At 33.9% G+C, this 20,970-nt stretch overlaps 7 protein-coding genes across 7 annotated transcripts; 3 read left to right on the top strand and 4 right to left on the bottom strand.

Annotated features, from left to right (window-relative positions):
• Positions 1–23: 23 nt before the first annotated feature.
• NAEGRDRAFT_73951 (uncharacterized protein) lies at positions 24–1,028 on the bottom strand (the record flags this gene model as incomplete). Its single annotated transcript, XM_002670950.1, has 1 exon — positions 24–1,028. The coding sequence occupies one exon, from the start codon at positions 1,026–1,028 to the stop codon at positions 24–26; it is 1,005 nt and encodes a 334-aa protein (XP_002670996.1).
• Positions 1,029–3,451: 2,423 nt separating this feature from the next.
• On the top strand, positions 3,452–3,937 carry NAEGRDRAFT_81664 (uncharacterized protein; the record flags this gene model as incomplete). Its single annotated transcript, XM_002670990.1, has 1 exon — positions 3,452–3,937. The coding sequence occupies one exon, from the start codon at positions 3,452–3,454 to the stop codon at positions 3,932–3,934; it is 483 nt and encodes a 160-aa protein (XP_002671036.1). The 3' UTR covers positions 3,935–3,937.
• A 305-nt stretch (positions 3,938–4,242) lies between these two features.
• Positions 4,243–4,725, top strand: NAEGRDRAFT_73949 (uncharacterized protein; the record flags this gene model as incomplete). The annotated part of the gene is made up of 1 exon (XM_002670989.1): positions 4,243–4,725. One exon carries the CDS (start codon positions 4,243–4,245, stop codon positions 4,723–4,725), a length of 483 nt encoding a protein of 160 aa, XP_002671035.1.
• A 97-nt stretch (positions 4,726–4,822) lies between these two features.
• Positions 4,823–6,689, bottom strand: NAEGRDRAFT_81663 (uncharacterized protein; the record flags this gene model as incomplete). Its single annotated transcript, XM_002670949.1, has 3 exons — positions 4,823–5,644; positions 5,760–6,448; positions 6,487–6,689. The coding sequence occupies 3 exons, from the start codon at positions 6,687–6,689 to the stop codon at positions 4,839–4,841; spliced, it is 1,698 nt and encodes a 565-aa protein (XP_002670995.1). The 3' UTR covers positions 4,823–4,838.
• A 735-nt stretch (positions 6,690–7,424) lies between these two features.
• Positions 7,425–8,486, bottom strand: NAEGRDRAFT_73947 (uncharacterized protein; the record flags this gene model as incomplete). The annotated part of the gene is made up of 1 exon (XM_002670948.1): positions 7,425–8,486. One exon carries the CDS (start codon positions 8,484–8,486, stop codon positions 7,425–7,427), a length of 1,062 nt encoding a protein of 353 aa, XP_002670994.1.
• Positions 8,487–10,979: 2,493 nt separating this feature from the next.
• NAEGRDRAFT_73946 (uncharacterized protein) lies at positions 10,980–16,389 on the top strand (the record flags this gene model as incomplete). The annotated part of the gene is made up of 3 exons (XM_002670988.1): positions 10,980–13,850; positions 13,892–15,943; positions 16,021–16,389. The coding sequence occupies 3 exons, from the start codon at positions 10,980–10,982 to the stop codon at positions 16,387–16,389; spliced, it is 5,292 nt and encodes a 1,763-aa protein (XP_002671034.1).
• A 139-nt stretch (positions 16,390–16,528) lies between these two features.
• On the bottom strand, positions 16,529–20,059 carry NAEGRDRAFT_55904 (uncharacterized protein). The gene is made up of 4 exons (XM_002670947.1): positions 19,917–20,059; positions 17,743–19,572; positions 17,339–17,427; positions 16,529–17,254 (listed from the first exon to the last, which is right to left on the bottom strand). The coding sequence occupies exons 1-4, from the start codon at positions 19,960–19,962 to the stop codon at positions 16,565–16,567; spliced, it is 2,655 nt and encodes an 884-aa protein (XP_002670993.1). The 5' UTR covers positions 19,963–20,059; the 3' UTR covers positions 16,529–16,564.
• Positions 20,060–20,970: the final 911 nt, after the last annotated feature.

Raw genomic sequence — 20,970 nt, 5'->3', positions numbered from 1 at the left:
ATTGGAATAAATACTTCTGTGGATCAATATTCTTGATCACTTTGGATGACAGAATTTATTTGATTAATTCTGCTCATGGCATGAACCAATTGCTTATCTTTGGAAGGATTGGATGGTGGTGTTTGTTTTTGATGCTTATGCACGGAAAGCTTTCTTCCTTGCTCATAGTTGCTATATTTCTCAAAGAGAATGTTGGAGGACAAGTAGTCCTGTTGTTTGTAAAGAAATTCAGCAAGGAAAAAGTATGGCAATCCAGGAAACCACAAATTGAGTAGGTTCCATGATTTCTCATCCATTGATTCAATGGTTATGGAAGACTTTCCAATGATTTGCTGGCTATCTGTGGCACTTCTCATGAGTGAAATCAATTTGATGAAATACTCTAAAGATTGTTGGAATTGTTTCAGTTTGATATGGTTATTAATGAGTGTGAATTGAATATTCATGAGGTGGTAGTACTTTCTCGAATTGTTAATGGTACCTTCTCTTATTGGGGAGCAGTACTCTTCTTGTGCACATGATGAAACGGAGTACACGGATTCTGCCACCTCAAGATCCCTCTCTGCTTGAGTGAAGAGTCCCAACTTGTGGGATGAGTAACCTCTGTAGAAGATGCACTTTTCCTCAATCTTACTCATCATAAGCTCATCAGAGCTTGTCGATTCTGATGAGTATTGTTGCTTAATAGTGTGGATGCCATCCAAACACTCTGTCGAGTAGGCAATTGTCTTGTCGTATTCTCCACTTATAGAATACGATTGGACTAGTAAAAAGATCACTTGCAAATTTAGTAAGGCAGAGAAAAGTCTGCTGGGACCTTGAACATAACTTGTTGCTTTTCCATAATAGGCCTTGAGGAATAGTTTACAAAACATGACGCATTCTTCAACATTGGATTTAGGGACTGTATACAGTGGATTGGTGGAAGCTTGTGACTTGGTATTCTTTGTTTGTTGCTGTGAAATCAAGTGGAGACCACATTCGCTTGCGATTTTGCCAAGTGAGTGTAATCTCTCATAGAATGCCATCCCACTTTCCAGACAATTCACAGAGCAGAACAGTTCCTCCATCACATTCAGTGTTGGACACTTTCTTTCCAATGTATTAAACTCGAACGATAACCATTTGTGTCTATGTGAAAAATCAAAAGATAATTTGTTAACAAGATAGTGAAAAACAGTACAAACCTTTGCATGTATATCTGCCACCAAGGAATTGATGCCTCAATCTGCTGATGATAGACACATGAATTGACAACAAGAGATTCATTCAAATTGCCCCACCTCAAATGATACAGTTCCTTCCACAATCTATCCTTCATTGTTTGATTTCTAAAACTCGTATTCACCCTTCTAGTATTATTCCACAACTCCTCTGCTCCCAAGAAGGAACAAATTATAACAATGACATCTTCACACAACATATCATCAAAGGAGACTCGATAACAAGATGCACTGGAAGTGCTTTCCATCACCGGAAGAACACTCTTACTATTTCCCTTGCTACTATCAAACGTACAACAACATTCACATTGATTGGAAGACTCGGAGGGTATCATCTTGATCCATCTTTTCAATACCTTCATAATTATTCCTTAATAGAAAGATATTATTTAATTTTCTTGATAATGATGCTTATTACAATTAATATATATATAATGAGAGGCGTAGTAATATATTAGTGTGATGAAGCTAATATATTAATGCTCTTAATAACTTTTGTTTGTTTTTTAAAGTATACTTTATTGAGAAAGTTTAATTGTTTGTTTGGTCCTTTGATTCAGCAAATTGTTCTCTACGGAGGATGAATCCCTTAGTTTTTTTTTGATTTGGTAATGCTAAATGGCGGCAAAAAAAGGCGGGCTAAGGATGGATAAAATTGGATATATGCACATCCTTAAATGATACTAGTCGAGTTATTAAGGAGAATAAGTTCACCAATACGCGGAATATTCCAAGTTTGGCATTTCTTGTTGGATTCACCAGCATGTCTCCGCCAAGTTGAGGAAGTCTTGGAATGTCAATGAAACAAAACCTTAGAGTCTCGACTGCGTAACTCACTTTCTTGTTGTTTGCCTTGCTGTGATATTCCATTGAATAAACTTTCTTCATTCTGCATTTGGCTTAATATCGATGCATCTTTGCTATGGACAAAAAAGAGTTGACGAATATAGTACTTTCTTCTTTGCAATTATATATTTAATGAATCAAACATGGTAACAATCTAACATTGTGTCATCCAATAAACAGTTCGGTTATCCGAATCATTCATTATGCCTATAATGACATTTCACATCACTTCACTCGTCAATCATAACAAAAATTCAGTAAAAAAAAAATCAAACCACTTTCCACTCAATTGCTAGACCGAATCACATCATCATCATGGCTTCATCCACCACCAATGCACAGAGGGGAAAATTCCTTGGACACATTGAAAAGTTTCCATTTTGGGTCTGGGTATTGCTCTTCATCTTTTGTTGTCCATGTGCTTTGGTTTTCTATATTCTCCATCGAAGAGAGAAGAGAACCATGCAAGGACAATTACGTTACGATCCGAACAATGTAAAAATTTCCTTCCAAGTTGATAATGTTTAATTTTCTTTTGTTTTCTTTTGCTGTTTTCCAATTTTTTGAATTTTTTGAATTTTACATGCGCAAACAAGAGAGGAATTTTATTGAAAATGATGAAAATGAGTAGAATTGATGAAATTTGATAGGAAAAGTGTAGACGTGTGGATGTAAAACCTTTCAAGGGATTGGAAAGCAGTGATAGGATCATTCACATGCGTGCATGTGTTGTAAATTTTTTTGGATTTTCATACAGTAGTGCATGTGAAAATTTCAATATTTGGATTTGGAGCAGAAAATTAGCAAACTCGTAAGGGAAAGTTTCAATTCTCGTACTAGATTAGAATCATTCAATAAATAATATTTCTGTGTATGTAAATTCTATTTAAATTCTTATCAAAATTATTGTAAACTTGCCAATTGAACAAGATTGCAAATTCATGAACAATGAATAGCATTTTTAATGCTCAACAACCATTTCAATCAATCTCATCAGCATTTTGAAATCTTTTACACACCATTTAGAGAATGAAAAGAAATCAATTTCGAATTTCTATTTGAAATTTTTGTCGATTTTCTTCCAATTTTATTATTCTCAACATATTTCAAAATGTTTTTGGAGCAGAGATGGGGGTTGTCATGAATTTCAATGTGACACTTCATTTCGAATAGGGTTTAAAAGTTTCGCCTACTATCAAAAATTGCCTTTTATTGATTCTTTCCAAAAATAGTCATCAAAGAGATGTAGCTCTTTCAATCCAGATACACCAAAGCAATACTGTTTGAATCCATTTCTAACAATGAATCAACTTTCGTTCTCCTTTGTTAGATGTTGAATGTTTAAAATTTTTAAATTCCCAATAGAAAAAAACTAAACAACAATGGGAAATAAGCATGTTAACTGCCATCATGAGGAATCGAATGAACAGATTTCCAATCTGATGAAACATTATGGACACTATTCGATAGAACAGAATGGTGGCATTTCAGATTCGAATAGTGCCGACGAAATCAGTTCGAATCTCATCGTGAAACATCACTCTTTACTAATAGACGAAATTGAAAGAAGTAACCCAACCCTGTGGCGACACTACACTGTACAATATTACATCAAAACTAGATTTGATGCCAACACATCATCACTTGACACTTTCCTCAATCAAATGTCAAAATCAACCCTCAAAGAAATAGAGAGAGAATTCAAGACAGCTCTTCTCCAACATAGATTATCCAAATATCATTTTCCTAACCATCCAAACCATGAAGAAAAGAATGACGCCTTACATGTCACTTTTATTGAAGATTTCTTTGATTCGACATTTCCATCACATGCTCATTCAATAAAACAAAAACACAAACTTTGATGCATATCAGATTACTTAATGTTTTCAATTATCTAATTCTATCAATTTTCTAGTCAATTGAGAGAATGAAATCAAATGCCAATCATTGAATGCATCTGATGTTCAACGGATAACTAAAATGCCATCATGTTTTGCAACGGATCCATTAGGGAGTAGATGGTCCATCAGGGCATCCTTGATAATGGCCATTTCATTGCTTGTTAATTATTGAGGCATCAAGTGGGATGTTCATATTTGGAAATTCCCTTAAATACCTCAACAAGCTGAGACTTGCAAAATTAAATTACTAAAAAGAAAATCTCGAATTTATGGCCATAGAAACAACTAGTCCCATTGTTAAACAACAAGAGGAAGATAGTAGTGTAATGGAAATTCCTATTAGTATTCACACAACTCAACTAGGTCCTCATCAACAAAACTTTTCATCACATCCAGACGAAGATTTAGAGTTGGAAAGGAGATTATCAACAGATGCAACATACTTGCCAATCAAACAGCAACAGCACTCATCAAGACTCGAACAAATCCTCATCAAACGATTATTGGCCATGCACTGGACGAAAGGAAAGGCCACAAAAACGACAACGAGAAGGAATTCTTCACACACGCACGTTGATAGGGAAGAACAGAAACAGAATGCTCGTTCATTGCACTACCGAAATGTTGTTCAGAAAATAAGGAAACAACACCTGAATATGAAATGGCTCAGCAAGTTTGAATATTTGGTGTTGAGTATTTGTGATTCCACCAATTCGAATTGGTTGGAAAATTCTGTAAATAGGAGTGTATAAAGTTTTGTTCGAATAACGTATTTCCTTTCAAAATGATGAGGCTGTAAAGCATGTCAGTAATCATGTCCATGCTTGTGGTTAAGAGTTAAATCACGAAGAGAATAAAATAATGTTTAGTTTTTCAATGATTGATTGAATTCCTTAACATCTCCAAAACTGTTAAATCTCAATTCTAATAAATCTTCCAAATGTTTACGAGCATTATCAAGAACACGTCCAAAATCAAAATAGGTTGCCTTAGTTCTGTGCCATTCTCTGTGAAGGCAAGTAAATCCGACCACATACATTTCATTGAAAAGATCGAGATTAAATTGGTGAGTTTCAGTCTTGGCCTTTGGCTTTTTCTTCTTTTCAGTCTTTTGGGATATCTTTACAGGTGAAGCTGGAACAAGCTTGGTGCCAGCTGTTGACTTTTTAGTATTACTACCAGCAGCAACATTTTTCGAGGAAGTGGCAGAATTTGGTTCATCCCACGACAGAGAATTATTATCCCACACAACAGGTGAAATTTCATCATCCAAAATATTAATTCCCTTCTTTTTAGGTTTTTGTTCTGGAATGTCATCAAAGGAAAGCAGTGTTCCTTCCGTAACTACAGGTGTAGAATCTTCATCCTCCTCTTCGTCTTCATCCTCTTCAAGAACTGGTTTTCCTCTTCCGGATGTTAAAAGTTCAATGAAATTCTTCTTGGCCGTCACATTATGTACCTTAGATGCTTGGAATCCAATACCTAGGAAGGACAAGAGCAACATTGTCACATTCAACCCAGCAATAACAAATGGATAACTTGTGAAAGTACCATCATCAGTGACAGAAATCTCATTTGTACATTTTCCAAAGTAATTCTTGAATCTCTTCTTGTAATGTTTGGAGAAGTAGAGTAAATTTCTCAACCCAAGAATACCTGCTCCTCTAAAGTCTGTTATTAATAATTATTCCGATCCAATTATTGATGAAATTGAACAAGCAAAGTTATGAAACATGATTGAATAGATAATTATTAATATGACACAAGAACAATAGTGATTACTTACCAGTTTCTGGTTTTGTGTTTTGGAATCCCAAGAATTTCCAATGTTCTCCCTCAGTTAAAATAGTCTTCTTCTGAGTACAACACTTGTAGAGTGAGAATAACAGTTTTTGATGCTTGTCATTCTCAATATCGAACTTTTTAGAGCAATACTTTTTGAATTGTTCCAAAATTTGCTTCTTTTCAGGTTCTAAATAAATCTCTGGAGATGGGAAATCACCTCCTGCTCTTGGGTTTGCATTGGATTGATTCTGTCTGAAATTCATTCCCGAGACAGCACTTGTCAATCTAGATCCTCCAATATTGGCAGTTTCTGTAATTGATGAATAAATATACTTTAACATATCGGCAATAACTTGCAAAATGTATGGACCACTCTCTTCGTTTTGTCTCTTTCTTGCCTGTTCATAATAATTATTCTTCATGGTACCAATACGTGGATCATTAGAGTATGATGATGATGATGAATTTTCATATGATTCCGAAATTGATGGCATACTATTAACCTTTCCCATATCTCTTGAACTTATTCCCTTGTATTTATCAATATTACTATTCGATGCAGAGTAATTCAATCGATTATTATCATAATTATCTGATGTAACAACAGGAGAGGAATCACCATCATATATACCCGATGATTGATAACCTCCTCCAACAGGAGAACCTGTACTCGATGTTGATGATTGTGTTCTTGTGTGTTGTTGCTTTTTTCCATATCCAAAAGTTACATTTCCCCACCACCACTCCCTGTACTCCCCGTACTCGATGATGAGAATGTTCTATTATGTTGATTCTTTGTCTTGCTACTACTCTTCTTCTTGGTCGATTTCTTATGTTCAATAAAATCAGAAGTTTCCTCGTCATCATCATCCAATAATTTCTTTGGTGATGGATCGGAAAACTCGTCCATCAATGCTTCTCTTTTTCTCATGTTATTGTTATTATTGGTTCTCTTTATTTACACTTGCAAAATCGCTAACCTTTGATCTTCTTCTTGGAGTGAACAAGTTTGCTTGATTTTTCTTTTGTTTTGGTGACAAGTAATTTTTTCTGAAGGCTAAAAAATTTTCATGATGAAATTTCTGGCCGGTGTGATCGCATTACAAAATAAATATGCAATTAAGGAGTGAAAAGACAAGACTTAACGGAAGGAATATGATAACTTACATTTAGTTCTGTTCTTAAGAAAAAAGACTACAGCACCACAGGTTCCCAAGTTGTCTCCAACCTCAGTACTGATGTGGCTCGACGATGCTTAACTTCTCAAATCGGACGGGATGAGGTGCATTCATCGTGATATGGCCGTAGCCATTCAATTTCTTAAAGTGTGAAATATAAATGTATTCACTCCTTTTTCTTTACCTTTGTTTTCTTTTTTTTAAACTAACCTTTGGTACATTGTCATATTTACAATAGTCCCACAATAAATAGAAAACTTGCCATACAATTGTGTAACATTGATTTATTTTGTTATTTACAAGATATTGTTTAGATTTGTTTCATGATCCTTAAATCCAGCTATATCATGATTGACTGGTGCAATTAAACTATCTCAGTAAAATCTATTTCACAATTCATTCTCTCAGACACAACAAATGTGGAGGGAGAAATTACGATTGATGAATAGTTCTCTGATGATAGTTGTTAAAATTATTCTAAACTAATATTAATTTTGAGAAGGAGTGGTAACTTGTTGCTTTTCTAACAATTTTCTTTCCTTTCTCTCTTGCTTTTGACCTTGTTTCTCCAATTTTCTTTGAGCTTTGATTATTTGTTTTTCAAGTTTCTTTTCCATTTTCAAAGCATGCTTTTGTTCCTTTTTTTGGAGTTTCAACAAGAGCCTTGCATCAACAGTTGGAGTGACAATCTCATCATTGTTGGAAACTGGTTCAGTTGTTACTTGTTGAACTGGTGGTACAGTAACAATTACTGGTTCAACAATAGGTACGTTAATTGGAACAGTTGGTTCACTAGAAGTTGTGGTAGTTGAAACAGTTTCTGGTTGAGTAGAAGTATTTCCTTGTTGCTTTCTTTGCTTCTTCAATGCAATCTTTTCAAGCTTGTATTGAGCTTTGAGTAACTTCTTTTCCAATTTGAAAGCTTTCTTTTCTTCCTTCTTTTCAAGTTTGAGTTTAAGTCTTTCTTCCTTGTTTGGAGATGACTTAATAGTAGATGGAACATTTGAGTCAATGCTAACATTGACATGATGGAATGACTTTCTCAAAGATTTCATTTCAAATTTGATAGTCTTGATTTGTTCCTTCTTCATCTTAATTTCATCTTTCAATAATTCAACTTGTTGCTTCTTTTCGGAAAGACTTTGAGATTGTTCTTCAGTCAATTGAAGTTTGACCTTTCTTTCTTTCTTTTCCTTTCTTTCCTTCTTTTCATGATTCAATTTCTTCTTCATTACTCTGAAAAGAATTGGTTTATCTTGTGGAATTTCTTGAATTAATTTCATCATTTCAGAAAAATCATTTTCATTATTAATTATATAAATTGTTTTTCTCTTCTCAGAAGATGGAACAATAGCCTTGATCTTGAAAGTGGATAATAACACTTCATCAGAAGAAGTAGCAGATGACAAATCTTGAACAAATTCTCTAACAGATTCATTCAAGCCTCCGAAATTAATTAATTGGAAAACCTTTTCAATACTTTCTTCCTTGTTCTTTCTCATGATTAATTTACCAGTGAGAGTATTATTATTATTATTATTAGTACACATTTTCTTTCTTATCAATTGTTTTAGATTATTATTTAAATAATTGTTTGATTTGTTTTTTTTGTTGTTGAAAAATGAAAATAGAAAGTGCGGGAAATTACCACAATAGCAAAGTTCACCATCTCTCCAATAATAGTTTTTTTGTAAGGTTACAATAACTTTTAATGTAGGTTGGTTGTCAAACATTAAAAGTCCGACCATCTGGTTCAATACCATGATTTGTTTGCATACTTTCATAGATTTGAAATCCTTCCTTAATTAATCCACAATGACTACATGCATTCAACACTGCAGCAAATGTGGTGCCATTAGGGGCTATATTCATTTCTTTGAATATCCTAATAGCTTCTTTACCCTGCCCATTCAAAGTTAATCCAGATATGAGAATGTTGCAAGTGATAATATTGGCTTGATTTCTTAATTCTTTATACAGTTCTAGAGCTTTTTCAAAATTTCCAACATTCAAGTACATATTTAGCATATTGAAGAGTTGTATATTTGGTTTATGTCCAAAATCTTTCATTATATGTGAACTCTACCAGCCAATTCTCTCATACTGTACTGGGCACAGAAATCAATAAAAGAAGAATGAAAAGTTTCCTTCATCGTGATGATTATTTGATGCAATTCCATTGTAATTTTCATAATGATCATGATTTAAAGAGACCCCCCGGAAGAGTTAAAGCAAGCATCATCAATTAGAATTCCTTTCAAATGAATATCAAAGAGAATATCCAGAGCCCTTTCAAATTGCTTTTCTGAGAGAAAACACTTGATAAGACATGTATAATGGAAGATATTTGGTTCAACTTCATATTGTTTCATCATTTCAAAATATTGTTGACCCTTTACACTATCGTCGTTTTGCATGTCTTTGCACATTGTTAAAATAATTGTAAATGTTTTTTCATCAAACTTGTAATTTTTCGTATTTTCATAGAATAGATTGAGAGCATTATGAATTAAACCATCCTTGTAAAGAGCTGACAATGTAACATTTAACACGGCCACATCTTGTCCATTGTACCCACCAAAAACATCCAATACTGCCTGGGACTGATTGAAACAACCAAGCATATTAATTAATGACACTACCAGAAAGGGATCAGACAAAAAAGAAGGTAGATTTTCAACAATTTCTTGATGTAAAACTTTTGCATCATACAAAATACCACTTTTGATGCATTCATTCATGAGTGATATAAATATTCGAGAGCTTAGTGGAATTCGCTTTCTTTTCATCAGCTCTAAAACATTCAAAGCTTGAGAAATTCGAACTGTTAATACATCCCTTGATTAGTGCATGATAGTGAGATTTTCCAAGACTCGATAGGGCTAGAATAGCATAGCTAAAAGTTTGCTTGTCCGTCTCAATTGAAGATTCCTCCATCTCGCTGAATAACAGTAGTACTTCATTGTAAAGAGAGTGATGTGCGTATGCGGAAAGCATTGCATTCCATCTTGCTGTTGGTTTCTTCTCCATGCTGTTGAACAGTTCAATAGACCTTTCTAATAACCCACACTTGGAGAACATAGAAATGAGGCTTGTTTGGACAATTATATCATTGAAAAATCCACTATTAATAATTAATTCTTCCAGCTTTAAAGCAGATTCTTTTGTGGTGCATCCAGCTTTGATGTAGCAGGAATAATGAAACTTGTCACGTGCCTCAATGTTTCGAAATATAAACTCAGCCTCCCACGTTCCAAAAGTACTGCACGAATTTAATAAATTATTCAAAGTGTACTTCTCCAATAAAGCTAGATTTTCTCTTCACCAAGTAGAAATAATCCATTGCCGATTGGAAATTGTATTGGCACATTTCCCTAATGATGAAATTCCACAAATATGAATTGATGTTTTTTTCTTTTGTTGAATTGACATTTTCTGAATCATGTTATCAAATTGCTTCCACAAGTCCCTTTTCCTTTGCATATCTATTGGTTTTTTAAGAAACGTTGTTAGAAGATATAAATTTGGTTTATCTATTGCTTTGAAAATTTTATCACACTCCTCCACAGAAAACTTTCCCTAAAAATTTCCCACCAAAAATAACGTAAAAAAAACTACAGATGATACTTGGCAGCTGATTTTTCGAATATGTAGTGATAATTATCACTAATGATGATAGTAATTATTATTATATTACAAGCACGGAATGCAAACAGGGAACTGTATTTAAATGGACACAGACATGTTTTCATAATGAATCAATCTGATGTATAATTGTATGGTGCTAGCATTCTAGCTAAATGAAGTTAAATGAAGTTATTTAATACTTCTTCAAGAATTACATAATCTGTATATGTGCATTACCTGAAAACACATCTAGCTCATTATTGTATTTTAAATTCTAACGGTACACTGCTTAATATTTCTATTTATATCCAAATTCTCTATCAAGTTTAAATCAGAAAGTTTCAAACAATGGATTAGAAAATAATTCTTAGATTCATTCCAAACGAAAGTCTACAACAAAACAACTACAAAAAAACATGTTGCATCCCAATGCTAGTATAAATCAATTGAATAATACTAACAACAACAATATTGCCATAGAAGAGGATTCAATCTCTATTGCTAGTACTTCACGTCGTGGGTCAACCGTTGCTAGAAACCAGACGACTCCAACAAGTTATCTGAATATTCCCTCAGTTCATGGACAACATACCTCTAGCTCATCAAATGTATCCTTCTCGTCCCAACATTCCAAATATTCAACAACAGATATTACTGGCTCTGAGATTTCGATTGGAATCAAGCTCAGAAATCAACTTATGGATTTTATATTCTTCATGCAAGAGGCACAATTAAGAGAAGGTCTATATTCCTATTTGATTAGTTTACTATTTCATACTTATGTATTTTGGATTGGTATATTCTTGCCAAATCTTGGAATGGAAATGAAATACGGAGAGTGGGGAACATGGGTTTTTTCTGTATTGAACTATCCTTTGACTTTATCATTCGAAAGGTTACCTTATATAGGTTCGTTGGCTCTAGCGTTTGTGGTTATAGCTGTAGAGCTGTTATTTATTGTTTACTTGGTTTGGAGTGTGTATGCTTACAAAACAACTTCTCAATATTTGAAATGGACAAAGAAAGGTTTGGCCCTTGGTTCGAAACTTTTTCTACTCGTTTCTCTTCCAGCTGTTTACCTATTGACAACACCACTTGATTGTAATCTTGGTTCTGTCTCAGTTCTCAACCGTTTTTTACAATATTCAAACCAGAACATTGAATGTTATTCAACTATTAATATTGCCTTCATGGCCATCATGATTATTGGAATAATCATTCAAATGATATTATCATGTTTTTCTCTATTAATTGTGACGAATTGTCATCCCCAACACTTTTCTCCATTCACTTCTGATCATCCAATTTTCCTTATTGGAACAATGATTTGTACTCAATTCCAAATTCTTTCACATTATGTGATTCCTCCTCAGTATGCATTTATCAGATCGATTGTGCATTTGATAGTTTCGATTGGTTTAATGATTGGTTTTTCGAAAAACGTTCCATATTTTAAGAGATTTGAGAATTCCATTATGGTTGGAGTGTTATCTGCAAGGATCTTCTCAAGTTTTGGTTCTCTAATTAGTGGCGTTGTAAATAATCCAAATCTTTCGGCAATTTACAAGTCAGTTGATAATGTGCTGGGAATTGGTCTAGCTGGAATGACTTTGGCAATGATTATCATCTCTTTTTTTGTTGGAATGATGGTAATGGAGGCGATTACAAGAATTTTGATTAGAAGTGTTCGATTTATTGTAATTGAAGGTATTAGAAATGAATCTAATAATGGTTTCCCTGATTTACTGGAAAAGGCAATCGAGAAGGATTCCATTAATATTTACCAATACTTTCTAGAATCCAAAAAGTTGAATTATCTGAAACTTTTTTTGAAATTCTCCATTAAGGAAAAGATTCCAACAGATGAAGAAGATCCAACTCTTTCCAGCAATCCAAATATGTTGAGCAATCTGAAAATGTCTCTTTCTCTTGTTAGAGGTATATCATCACTCAACTCACAACTCGATAATGATATTCTTCTCTTATCAAGTTCTATAGCATCAAATTGTCTCGTAAATGATGTCAATGCCACAACATTTTCCAAAGGAATTTTAAGGAGAGCCATAAAAAAGAGACCAAATACATGGTATAGATTCCTCATCTATTTGAAACAGAAGGAAGTTGACATTATAGTTCATCAAATTAATCCAAATGCCAAAAATACTGAAGAAATGAGTGAAGTAATGTTCATTCTCGAAAGGAGACAAAATGAATTGAAAGCCCTTCACAGAATGTTCTGGAAGGAAATGCTCCAGGAATGTGTCTTGAGGGATAAGATTGAATCAATCATTGTAAGAATGGGAATTATTTCCAATGAATGTGAAACCAAGTTTTTGAACATGTTGGCAATTTATAAGAATGACAAGAATTTATTACGAAATTTTGCCAAATACATTGAAGAATTCAAGTTTAATAAGGATGCTGCTCAAGAGCTGTATGCTGAAGCATCAAGTTTGGAAGAGGAAGAAACCAAAAGAAATGCTCAATTAAGAAAGAAGAGGAATCAAAAGTCCAAGTTTAAAAACAGAATAGTTCCAACACAAGAAGGCCCAAATATTGGTATCCATCTCCAGGAACACGACATTAGAAGTGAGAGCAGTTCATTCTATGGCGATCAGAAAGAGGCAGAAACCAATCCAGAATTCAATGGAATTGAGAATAATCCAGAATTTAGAAAGGAAAACGTATTCAGAACTTCACTGAGCCTTCCACACAGACACACTCTCCAAGTTTTCCTCTTCTCTCTATTTGTCTTATTTTCCATCTTGTTTTTGAGTGTTAGTTTGGCTTTGAGTGTTTCATTCTCATCCTATATTTCAGGCACTGTTAAAATAGTGGAAACAGCTTGTGCTCCAGTTGGCGCCTCTGTTCAGATCATGTCTAGTATGAGAGCTTTTCAACCAATCACATATTTGTACAATCACTCAATGGTTGAATGGATGAATGTCATGTCCAAGTATGGATATACTTCTTTGGAACATTATCATGAAGAAATGTTAGAACACATTAATACTTACAGGGACATTTTGAAATCAGTGCGAGAATTGGTTCATGACGGAAAATTCACACAGGAAATGTACTCTGAATATCATGAAATTTATTACACTTTCAATTTACCAACTTCATGGCCAGCAACAGAAATCGATAAGGTTTATAACATTTCGACCACTACTAATACCACTATTGCAGATATTACAAATTTATTCTATACACACTCTGAAACTATTTCTAAATTTGGACTAGCAGACCTAGAGAGTTTTCTGTCAAGTTATCCCTTTATGTTATTGGTAAGTTAGTTGTTCTAGAGTTTTATTCTAATCATGTGCAGTACTTTAATTCCGAGAGAATGGTTACTGCCTATTCTGATTTTTGTGTGAATTTTGTTTCCAGTTCAAAGGATGAAACTCAACTAATTACTAATACTTTTATCATTTACTTTTCCATCATTGTGACAGTCTACTTCCTCTATACATCTCTTTATGTATTCTACTCTAAGTTAGATCTATCTGTTATAACAAAGATAGTTCTTCTCATTGAGAAGAATGTTTCAAAAAATGATGCAGGAAGATTATTCCATGAATTGAGTAAGGTAGTCAATGATGATACATCAACTCATCCAGTCAAGAGTGTTTGGAAATATCCAAGGAGTGTTGTAGTTGTATTGGCTCTTATTCTCTCTCTAATTGTTTCAGTTTGTTGTGGGCTATTCTTATTGGAAACTTTACAAAATGTGAATCAATGTTACGGATCCTATGTTATTATGAAAGAATCATTCCAAACTTTTGAAGATATTCAATATTTGAGTAATTTTATCACTGAGAAGTATATTATATCTGGATTTCGCTCCAACAATGATGCTTTCTTCAGAGTTTCTAATTTATACAATTTTACATCCAATCCAAAGCATTATGTTACTGAAAAATCAAGTGACTTGAAAAACCATTGGAATTTATGTATTTATGGAACATCCATTGGAGAGAATCCAGAAAATACCATACTTGGAAAATTTGATGATGTAAATTTACTCGTGGCAGGTCAGGAAAATTGTACATTGACTGACATGTTTAAAGAAGATGGTAATCATTCGTGCGTTATGGGAATTGATGATATGATTACAAATTTCGTCACAATTTCCAATGAAATAATGGAGCTAATGGATGAAAACGGAAAAATTAATAACTTGAAGCTGTTCGAAACGTTTGTTAAACATTTCCATCTTTCCAGAGCCATTTCAGATCAATTGATTGATTTTTCTACTGTTTTTTCAAAAGATGCTGCCATAACTGATGAAGAACTTGTCTACGCATTCAGTTTCGTTGGATTTATTGCAATTATCTCCATTTCACTTGCCATTCGTTGGTCCTTACATCAACATGCCAACTCTGTCCAACAACTTCGTCTTCTTTTTAACTATTTATCAATTGAGTTAATGGATTCTAATGAAAATATCAAGAATTACATTGTACATCACCATATTCCAAATACATTGTCTTCCCTCCTCAAAAAGAAGTCAAATTTAGGGGAAGGTGACTCAAAAGTTCGAAGCATTTTGAATGCATCTGTAGATGGAGCAGTGATGTGCAGTGGAGAGAAGGTTGATATTGAAATATTCAATCCAGCAGCTCAAAAGATATTTGGATACAATCAAACAGAAACGATTGGAAGATCATTGTATCAATTATTTGAAAAGAATGAGCAATCGAAAATTAAAAACCTCATTGATGAAATGTTGGTGAATGCAGCAAGAGGTGATTCGAAAGGAGATTCTATTGAATTGGAATGTATCAGAAAGAATCAAACAAGCTTCCCATCACGTGTCAATATTTTTGCCACTCTTCACAATTCTCAAAGTGTTGTAACTTGTTTCATTAAGGATATTACAACAGAGAAGAAACATAATTCATTATTGACAGAAGAAAAGAAACATTCTGAAGAATTATTATTGAATATTTTACCAAGTGCAGTAGCAAGTAAATTGAAATCAGGAGAAACTTATATTGCAGAGAAATTCAATGATGTTTCATGTTTTTTTAGTGACATGGTGGGATTTACAAAATTGAGTACTGGAATTCAAGCATCTGAATTGGTTCAAATGTTGAATGAAATTGTAATTGGATTTGATGATTTGACAGACAAGTATAATTTGGAAAAGATTAAAACGATTGGAGATTCATATTTTTGTGTGGGTGGATTACATGGATTGAATGCACAATCAGATCATCCTGAAAGAATTTTGAGATTTTCCATTGATACATTTGATGTTTTACAAAGATTTAATTCAAAATCAGGAAAACATCCATCTGAACAAATTAATATTCGTGTTGGTATTAATACTGGAAGTGTTATTGCAGGTGTTATTGGGAGGAAGAAATTTGCATATGTATGTTTTTAATTTCAACATTTTAACATTTTAACATGTACATTTTCAATACTTCATCTTAATATTTAATTAAATAGGATTTATGGGGAGATACAATTAATACAGCTTCAAGAATGGAATCTAATTCAATTCCAGGAAGAATTCAAATTTCCAGATCAACCTACGAAAGAGTTTATGATTTGGGTTTCACTTTTGAAGAAAGACATTTAAATGTGAAAGGAAAAGGTGAATGTATTGCTTACATGTTGCATGAGAAACATCACACTCCAGCTCTTGTTCCATCCTTCACTGACATGTTGAGAACAAGTTTAAACATTTTACAAAAGAAAAATTCTGCAAATCTTGAAACATTGAATGAACCCAAAACACCAACAAGAAACAATGATAATATTACCTTGACAATCAATCAAGAAGCCTACCTATCTCCAAATAATACTTTGGAGTAATTTATTTTGAGCTCTGTTATGAAGCCTACCTATCTCCAAATAATACTTTGGAGTAAATGTTATGAACAAAGTTGAGAATCTCTCCAATAAATAGGCTGCAAATGTCTAATTGGAGCTAGCTCAAATAATAGATTAATCATTTTTACACGAAGTAAATAAATTAGGTTTATTTAAATTATTGGGAGGTGAGTTCTTGTAAGATGTAATTGAAAACTTGTTGAGCAATAGTGGCATCTTGAGCCTTGACAGTTAATCTGTAAGCTTGCTTTGGAGCATTGTATTCAAGACGTAATAAAACGTTAACCTTACCAACAGGATCATAGAAGAAAGAACCAGCAGCAACAATATTACTTGGATTGTCAATACCAGTCAAAATGGCCAAACGGAAACCTTCAGACAAAACCTTAGCACAGGCATTTACATCAGAATATACAGGAGTGCATGGGAAAATCTTTTGGACTTCTTGTTCCTTTCCAATTGCGTGCCATTGTTTAAAGAAGTTTTCAGCACCTTGGATGACCAATGGTTCAACAAACTTGTGTGGAACGATTGGCAACTTGATGTTGAATCTGTAATATCTACGATTAGCTTCAAAGTACAAATCCAAATCAGTCAATTGGCTGAATGGGCCCTTAGCAACCAAGTCAACGTATTGTTGGACTTGAGTCTTTGGTGAAATCATTGGTGGAACCTTGGAAATTTGAGCTTCCAATTCCTTTGGAACGAGAATGTGAACCTTGAATTGAGTCAATGGATTAGTAGTCTTGTTACCATAGAGGAGAATAAGTCTACCCTTACATCCGTGATATTCAGTCTTAATCTTGACTTGCAAATGTTCGTCTTCAATGGCAACACCTTCGTTAGACTTGAGCAAAACTTGATGCTTAACAGCAGCGTCTTGATGGACTTGTTCGTTTTGTTCAAGAGCATTATCTCTGTTAGCAACTACAACATCATCAAAGTTGAATCCGGTAGTATCTCTTTGTTCCTTCTTTTGCTTACCCATGTTGGCAGCTTGAGCAGCAATGTTAACACCTCCTCCAAAGAAATCACCAACATTGTTTTGTGGTGGTTGTTGAACAGGTGGTTGAGTAACTGGTCCACCAAATCCTCCCAAAATATCGTCCATGCTCAAACCTCCTCCATTATTAGTTGGTTGTGGTTGAGAAACTGGTCCACCAAATCCTCCCAAAATGTCATCCATACTATATCCTCCAGCATTATTGTTATTTGAAGAACCACCCATATCGAGCATATCCAACAAATCATTTCCACCTTGTTTGGTTTCAGGTACTTGAACATCCAAATCTGGATTTTCTTCTTCTTCGTCTTCGTTGTTTTCTCTTCCTGTACCAGTAGCACCACGCTTCTTGGCAGCTTCTTTTTCCATCAATCTCTTAATGACTTGAGAGTCACGTTCTGGATACATTGGCATGTTATCCATGACAGCTTGAATAAGATCTTCATCACCAGTATTGATGAGAGCCAAATATTCAGCAGATCTTTGTTGCAATTCAGCATCGAAAGAATTGGTGTGCTTTTCGAAAACATCCTTAATATTATCACGGAGTCCTTGGTTATCAGGATACAAATTGTACAACTTCATCAAAGAGTTGAACAAATGACACTTAGTAGTGGTTGAACACAAGTTGAACTTGGACAAGATCAATTCATATTGAGAAAAAGCATCAGTTTGAGGATTATCAGCAATCAAGTCACCAAATTCACCGAAAATGTAACCAGAAATCTTGACACAAGTTTCATGAGCAGCTGGAGAAGAAACAGCACTGAAAACAGTTTGAGCAGTGTACTTTTGTAATTCTTCACCCTTGTTTGTGACGATTTGGATAACTCTGTGCCAAATATCATCAGCAACAAAGTCACCAGCTTGGGAAATCAAATTGAGAACAACATCGACATACCAAGTGAGATCAACAGAGAACTTTTCAGCAAGAATGGCAATCTTCAAAACCAATTCTTCTCTGATAGCATAGTCGGAAAGTGGCAAATAGTTGAGCAATTCACCAACAATTTCACCAGCATTATCTCTGTTACACATACTGTACAACAAATCGAGAGCTCTTCTTCTAATACTGATATCAGGATCCTTCAAAGCAAGTAAAATGGTATCTTGTTCCTTTCTGATAGTAGCCAAAACTTCATCGAATTGAGAGTAAGCCATACGTGAGAGAGTATCAAGAGCAAGATAACGCAAGTTAGTTTCTCTATCCTTCAAATATTTAGTTAACATGGAACAAGCTGTCACCAAGATTGTCTTTGATGAATCGTAGTGAATAGCAAGATTCATTGCTTCGAAGAGAACACTGTGAGCAGCATTAATTTGACTCACACTCTTTGATGTAGTTTCCTTTGATTTCTTAGCAATTTGAATAACTTTTTCAATAGCTTGGATGATAGAGTCATAGATGGCCTTATCTTCTGGAACTGGGTAGTATTGGAGTAATTGGAAAGCTTTAACTTGCAACCATGGGGCAGCAATCTTGTAGTACAAATATGATGTAGAATATTCTCTGTTCAAAACCAACTTCATCAATAAACGAGCAGTCTTTGAAACTGCATCTTGATAAGCTTCTGGATTCTTTTCGGCAAGTCCCAAAATTAAACTCATAACACTGGTAATAACACCAAGATCTCTACCATTGATAAGAGCAATAACCTTTTCGGACCAAGAATCTGGAGGCAAACTTTCTGGGTATTTTCTATGCAAATTCAAGAGAGTAAGAGCAGCCTTTTTTCTGACAGTCAATTTGGTTTCGTTGGAGATGAGCAATTTTTGTACGTCGTGAGCAAGAGCTTCAGCTTGTTCCTTACCACCAATGTTGGCAATAGCTGTAAGTGCCAAACATTGATCATTTGGATTTTTGCTATTCAAATCATTCTTCATACATTGGGTAATAAGTGTAACCATTTCGTGATTTTCGTTCAACAACAATGAACAAGCAAGATAACCCATATGTTTTTCAGAGTAATTTGGTGAAGCCAACAAATTGACGGCTTCAATGTGACCAAATTCAATTTCATAACCAAGCATGTAAATATAGAGCAATTTACAGATATACTTCTTACGATCATATCCTTTAAGAGCTCCACCATTCTTGAATTTACCTCTGATCTTGGCTAATTCTTTTTCTACTTTAGATTGTTCTTCTTCCTTTGTAGTTGCTGTTAATTATTGTGTAATATTAATAAAAATTTTGTTGTTGTTATTATCGATGACGACCAACAATAGAGGTGTTGGATAGAGCAGCGAGCAATTATTGTATCATCGCGCAAGTATTTGTTGTTGTTATTATTTTGTTATTGTATTATTATTGTTGAGTGTATAATCCACAAGTTAAATCATTGTTAAATATCGTATTGGTATTGTTGAAAAGGAAGTAATTATAATACAACAATACGATCAGGATCGATTATAATTAATAATGACAAGAATATTTAAACAACAACAACAAAAACATCATATCCAAAAGCCAGTTAAAAAACCAACAAAAAAACAATATACTAACATTTTCTAATGTCGGAAATGAACACTGACAATCCACGCATATCCATTTTCGTGTGTATTTTATATGTAAAGAGTGTAACAACACAGAGATGATCTTTCTTTTACCACAAAACAGCAATACAACGAGCCGCGTAGAGTTTTGATGTATTTTTTAGCGTTGAAGAAATTTAAAAAAAAATTTACAAAATTTTTTTTCTTGGTAGGTGGTACTTATTTGGCTCGCTCATGTTACGAGTCTGAAACTAAGAGCTAAGCTAACGGTTTTTCTTGGATGTGATTTCATCAAAGTTTAATAGAGTAAGGCAAATTACATTATCAAAAAAATGAGACGTCAAGGGTCATCAAATTTTCGGGATGGTGAATTAATTGTTTGAATTTAATTTTATTTTAATAGTTTTCCAGTGGGAAATTTTCAATCTTTAAAGGCTAGTTGTTGAATGAACAACCAACAATAACCAGACAGCCAAGCAAGAATCGTATTTATCCACATTTTGGTCTTAAAGATTGGCTTGAAGTACAATCTTCTAAAGTCTTGCAAAGTTCTCCAATTTCATGGATTACTCCCACCAGATGGAAAGTCTCATCATAATTTGGATACTGTTCTATTGACTTTTATCATCTAATATATCCCTCTTGAAAGTTAAATGTTGGAAAGTAAGAATCAACATTATTTGTAGCCTCTGCAGTAATAAACATCAAATCCCTTTCTTTCGAATATGGCTCAGTAACTTCTGTCAGCAATCTGTTCCAATCCACCTAGATTTTCATGATGGTAAATTGACTCCTGTCAAATACCAAGCTCCAAACAGCGTTAACTTGACATACACAACATTTAGAATTAAAATATTGGTATCAAGGTGCTACTGCTATTTAATTTTGTTATTTTACAATCATTAGAACCATCAACAATGTGTTGAATTGACAAAACTCAATTTCATTAAGAACATTTACCAATGTTGTTTGTTTAACTTTGGCATGTCGATGCATATTGATGAAAATCTCAAATTCAATTAACTGTAAACTTTAAAATAATATGGAAATTACCCATGTCTTAA

Source organism: Naegleria gruberi (assembly GCF_000004985.1).
Source record: "Naegleria gruberi genomic scaffold NAEGRscaffold_65, whole genome shotgun sequence".
Lineage (NCBI taxonomy): Eukaryota > Heterolobosea > Eutetramitea > Acrasida > Naegleriidae > Naegleria > Naegleria gruberi.
Note: the sequence above shows the minus strand (reverse complement) of the source record. Positions and strands in the feature narration are given on the sequence as shown.